The sequence below is a fragment of the Lissotriton vulgaris genome, chromosome 2_1 (assembly GCF_964263255.1).
Source record: "Lissotriton vulgaris chromosome 2_1, aLisVul1.2, whole genome shotgun sequence".
In the NCBI taxonomy this organism is placed as follows: domain Eukaryota; kingdom Metazoa; phylum Chordata; class Amphibia; order Caudata; family Salamandridae; genus Lissotriton; species Lissotriton vulgaris.
The window spans coordinates 870,803,834-870,809,833 of record NC_141687.1 but is presented as its reverse complement, the minus strand read 5'-3'; the positions used below and the strand labels follow the sequence as shown (position 1 = coordinate 870,809,833).

General features: G+C 44.8%; 1 protein-coding gene across 1 annotated transcript in view; it reads left to right on the top strand.

Annotated features, from left to right (window-relative positions):
- Positions 1–953: 953 nt before the first annotated feature.
- The window catches only part of LOC147731335 (dispanin subfamily A member 2b-like), a 49,608-nt gene continuing 44,561 nt past the window's right edge, over positions 954–6,000 (top strand). The window contains exon 1 of the mRNA XM_086956387.1: positions 954–1,407. Coding sequence (XP_086812513.1) covers positions 1,219–1,407 — 189 coding nt within the window. The 5' untranslated portion in view covers positions 954–1,218. The remainder of the gene's footprint in view (positions 1,408–6,000) is intronic.

Below are 6,000 nucleotides of genomic sequence, written 5' to 3'. Positions count from 1 at the left end.
CAAAAGAGAAAGATTGCCAATGTAAAACCTATGAGATGGTCAAGGAAAAGGTGGCTGCAGTCCAGTCAGCTCATAAAATTTACTTGACAAAATGTATGATGTAAAAGGTATTGATTTCAAGGTTACTGATTGGGTTTTGACCAAACGTCCCACCAGAGTAAAAAAGTGGCTATCAATTCTCTCTGGACCTGTAAAAATTATCAAAGTTTCAAGAGGGCCAGTCTTGTTTAATGTGAGAGGTTAACACCTGAGCAAGCTTGTAAAATTCGCATACACAACAGTCTTGTTGGTGAAAAAGGAGGTCAAAGAAATTATCGGTTTGCATTAGAGGGAAACATCTCTTCTTCAAGTGCTACTCAATTTTCTTCCTCTGTCTTGTCTAGCACTCCTGAGGTGACAGAATCAGATCTCACTGAGCCAACATTGACAGGTAATTCGGGAGAAAGTTTTGATCTCAGGTCTTCTGAGGGTACTGATGCAACTGCCCTGTCTGGAATATTGGAACTTCTCTCAATGTTCCCGTGGCTGTGAAGTACAGAGATTTTTATGTGCACTGAAACTTATGCTGTTTTTCTTTTTGTTTATAAGGGCGGTGATGATGTAGTGATAAGCCTAGTCCTTCTTCCTTGTTTACATTTCAGGTATTACTTTCTTGGTACATTCGCTGTCTCGCACTGTGTTTATATTTGTATATGTTGATATGTGTTTTAGCTCACAATCATCATTCCTTCTCTATGGCACCCAGCCACAGCAGTCAGTTGCAGCTTGGATTCCTTGGAGGCAGGAAATGCAGGGCGTGGGTTCCTGCATTTCCAGGAATAAACATACTATTAATCATATTTGAAGTCTCCTGATTACTTCACCACCACCGCTACAGTCTACGTGGTTGCTGTGGTTTCCTCTGTGCTGATGGTGTCACATGAGGTTACTCTGCCTTCTTCGTTTGTCACCGGGAGACTTCTGGTGAGATTCAAGGGGAACGGTTGTGGGGTGAAGTTTCTGTACATGGGTGTGATCTTGCTGGTAGTGTGCTTTTGTCTCTCATTGTCTCCCCTGCCCTCGCTCACCCTCACTGTGGCTGTGTAAGTGTTGCCACACTGGCTCTTCCTCTCTTGCCCAACCATCACTATTATTCTGTTGGGTATAAAAGTGGCACTATGCAGAGAACGCAAATCTGCTCTTCCATCCCTGTGAGACAGCACTCGTCCTATCCCGGAGATGTCGACTCCTTACACAGTGAATGCGCCCCCTGCGGTGGTCTACATCCCTCCACCCTCCCACCAAGTTCAAGGCAGTGCTGCATACTTGGTGCCCAGTCAGCGAGACTATGTCCTCTGGTCCTTCTTCAACGCCATGTTCTGCAACGTCTGCTGCTTGGGCTTCGTGGCGCTCGTCTACTCTATCAAGGTGAGTTTCCCACCTGGAATCAGCCCTTAGGTTCCCATTGCATCCTTGTAATCCTGACTACATTGCTCTCATGCCCCTGCAGCTCTGGGCAACGACCTCGAACTAACCCTCGCACAATAACTGCTCCCGGCCAACCCAACACCGCCTTCACCCCCTTCTCTCGTCCTCCGTCTCTCCGCACAATCCCCCCGCCACCTCTGTTCGTGAAGTTCGAGGGTATGATTAACAGTCCGGATTAGGGTCTAGGGCAGTGCGAACGGTGCCACCGCACCGGGCTTTGACTTGCCGCGGGGGCGCCCTGTTTGCATATATATTATGGCTTGAAAAGCACCTTCTGCTGTGTTCCTTGCCTCCAGATATTTCCAGATATCAATAAAAATGTCAAGATAACTCTGTTGATTAATGTTCTTCCTGGAGAGAGATGGAGTTTTGTTTAGTGGAAGTTTGACTCCTGGTAAGTAGCTCAGAAGGTTAATGTGCCTGCTGCTAAGAATGTGTGCCATGCAGATCACAAAGTGCATATATTGTTAATCGGTCTATGGGTTACTGCTTTTGTCAGAGAGATGTTTTTGTTACTTGCTGTTTATAAATTAAAATCCTAATCTGGAACAATGAGCTATTAACTGTAGTGATCAAAGAGCTGCATGCAAACTGCAAGGGGTATATTACACCTGCATGTTTTTTGTCTGGTCTTTCCTTAACCTAATCTTGCAAAAACAGTTCGTTTGGGTAGAAATTAATTATTATTATTAAAGAACCCCCCTAACAATTAGTGTTATGTTTTAAATTCTGAATTGTGCTTTGCCAGACCAAGGTCTCAAACTATACTGCCTACCAGTATGGATGACATGTGACTCCTACATCTTGAAATCCTCTGTTTTATGTAACATTTTCTATACACTGATTTACAAGTGTGATTGTCTCTGTTAAATGTGTGTGTGGTGTAAAGTGCTCGGAGGCTCACACTGGTATGAGTGGCGCTACAAAACTAAATGAATTTGAGAGACTGGATATGGAGACTTGAGGGGCACTGTTAAATGGTGGTAGTGAGGGAATCTGTAGCAGCGGTGGTCAGTGTGTGGGGGGGGGGCATCAAACATTGTCACACAGGGCGCCAATAGTGCTAAAGAGGTCCTGTTCCGGGTCGCCAGCTGTCATACATGTTGCCCAGGGGAGTAGTTTGAGAAGCTGGCAGTAGTGAGCCCCGAGCGGATCTTACCAGAGAGCTGTGTGAGAAGCTTGCACCAGTAGCAGTGTGGAAAAAAATAACTGGAGAGCGACGTGAGGCGATTTTTATGAAGCAGACGAGGATAATTCGATAGTTTAAAAAAGAAAGAACGCTTAGATAATTAATTCTTTACCTTTTGTTATTGTTGCTCATTAAATAACATATTTAATACAAATACTTGACCGCTTTATCACGTTTGTTTAGACACTCGAAAGTGTTTTAACATGCATGATTCCCCATCAATCCAACCAAAGAGGACTCGTGCAGTCCAAATACGTTATAATGTTCGACTAAAGTAACACGTTAAATTAAACGTTAAAATGCAATGGGCTATATATATTAAGTAGTTGACCGTTTGGACTGACAACCCTCGTTGCGCCCAACCCCAACCCCAACCCCAACCCCTTTTGCTCCGTCCACAGGCAACGCACGCAAGGCGCGGGCCAAGGTGGACCAGATTTGGGTAGAAAGCCTGATGTACTTAAATAGCTTGATTTGGCATTGTTTCAAATCCCTTCGCAAAGAATATCAAGCGCAATTAACCCGTTAAGCGCGCCGCAAATTCCGCCCCAGTGCGGACGTTCCATTGCGCTAACGGAATCGGAACGTTCAGCGGATGTGCGCAGCACTGGCGAGGTAGTGCACTCGACGTCCGCTGAACGTTCGCAGCGCTTAACGGGTTAAGGGGCTAAGTGCTGAATCTCCTGATATACCTACACACGTGTGTAGTGGCATCTCCAGAGGGGGTCAAATTGAGCCCGTGGTCCACCTGTTCGTCCCGGAAGTGCACCTCGTCCACTGTAACCAGCTATCACGCCAGTGCAGTGGGAGTTTCATTCTGGCCCTGGGGGTGTGGGCAGTTGCCCGCTAAGAGCCCTGTGAGGACTTTCAGCCTTATTCATGAAGCCGAAATCCGCTCGCAAAGGGCCAGATTCTGAGAATCTGGCCCTTTGCGAGTGCGATTTTTGCATTTGGGATTCATCATCCCAAATGCAAAAATCGCTAATTGCGATCTCGCAATTTTGCGAGGAATTACATTTAAGGAATCTCTATTTGAGATTCCTTAAATGCAATTCATCATCCAATTTTGTTTTGCGAATTCGCAATTTCTGGCCGCAATTTACCGCAAGGTCAGACCTAGTGGTAATTTGCGAAAACTCAGAAAAATGCTTTTAAATGCATTTTTCTGAGTTGCATGTTACACACACACATGTCCTTTGGACATGTGTGTGTGCAACACCTGTGTAAAATTTCATTTGAGGGGTGCTACAGGGTGTCCTTTGGACACCCCTGGCACCCTTCAAATCGCTATCTTATTTGCGATTAGCTAATTGCTAATCGCAAATAAGGAATACTCCCCATTCATTCCTATGGGCCTTTTGGCCCATAGAAATGCATGGCGAGTTTTTCCTTATTTGCGATTAGCAATTTGCTAATCGCAAATAAGGATTATGTAGGAATCGCATTTCTTTATGCAATTTCTACATGAATCCCGTTTTGCGAGTCCTTAATAGCGATTCGCTATGAATCACTATTAGGGGCTCGCAAAACGGGAGAATGATGAATCAGGCTGTTTGCACAGCGGCAGTACAGCAGTACAGAATGGGGTAGTGTGAGAAATGTGCGAGCTTGCAGCGGTGGGCAGTAAGGGCAGTGTGAGGCGCTTGCTTTGATGCGCTGTATTAGGAGCTTGAAATGTTGGGCTGGTCTACAATCTGCACATTACAACCAACAACACACGCCAAAGATTCTCCGTTATTCCCCAGTTTAAGGCAGCACGCAGACTAATTAATCAACACGTTGCGTTGCTGCACCTTATTTATAAAGCCTAACCAATTAAAATGTCTCTACAATCTGAAGATATCACATGAGGATACTCAGTAGTGAGAAACTTGAACAGACGCCAGTGATAAGTCCTTGCACTTACAAGCAGTTCCACTGGGCAGTGATTGAGAACGATTTAAAGCTCTTTACACGTGACAGTGAAAGTAGCCCACACGGGTGACTAGTGCCAGCTGCTCGAACTGGTGAGTATTATGAGAAATCCGCAGTGACACATGGTGAGATAGGGCCTCATTGGTGAGCAGAGTGAGCTGCTCTCTTCAGTGAGTCAGTGTGTTAGCCTCACAAGCAGTGATTCATTTGTAAAAAATAAGTGCCAGAGCTCGCGTCAGGCAGTCACTGAATTTTGCACCACATATTGCCCCTGCTATGCTGCCAATGATAGTAACAACACAACTACTAATGGTCACACTCCTACAAGTGTGATGATCCAGACTATGTCAGGCCCCCAAAGCTATAAGAATGAATTGGGTAGCCAGTAATAGTCATTTTTATTAATGTATATTGAAGGAATAATAATTAACTGTTGTCGTGGTCATCCCTAAATTAGCCAGACAGCACCACCTTGTGGCAGACTATTAAATGGCGGGTGATAGCAATTAAGTGCCAGTGCTGAACACCAGAAACCACCAGCTCAAATTAAGCACTGCTCACATGGGAGCTCACATTGGAGAGTACTGCAAGGAGTCACAGTGGGCACTGTGAGGAGCTCACACACTGAAGGGAAGTGTGAGGTAGAGGTGGTCAAGTCAACAAATTAACAAGGCTAGCTGATCCAGATCCGAACCAACGCTCTGGGTAAGTTATCATGTCCAGTGCACGAGCTGAGCCATGCTAATGTTTGGCATGTAAATCGTGCAAAAACCATTGTGTAAAAATATGATTAAGTCTCTTCAAATAAAAAAAAAGCATATTTCTTTAACATGTGGAAGCACTTCGCCTTGATATAGCAGATTATATCACTGCATTGAAAGACGTTTATTAAAATTAATTTTTTTTTAACATGAATTAAAAAATATTTTTGCAACCCCTCTAAATCCCCTATCTTGATATACATAGAACAACCTTTTGTCTATTGAATCAAACACAGCAGTTGTTTTTGGATAGCACACAACCCGAACTCACCTCATTCAAGACATTCTCATGTGCAATAACGAAGAATAAGGAGGCATAGTAAAATATTTGCGTTGAATCACACAATTTAGTCCTTCAGGGGAAGCCAGGATTGATTGAGGCTTTCTGGTTCCACATTGCACAATTCAGCCACTTGTCACTCATGGTTTATATCAAAATGTATGCTTGTCTTTAATTCTTTGTGCATGTGGGTAGAGTGTGTGTGGCAGGCAGAAACCACATGAAAACTCGGCTCATTTCGGGTCTGAAAGTCAGAGAGGACTTGAGCTGAGCCACAGCCAGGCATCTGGCCCTGCAGCCTGCCTCCAGCCTCCAGCGGCCCGCCCATCTCTGCCATGTGGAGCCACAGTGGGGAAGGATGAGCCCAGACACCTGGTTACAAGGGTTTC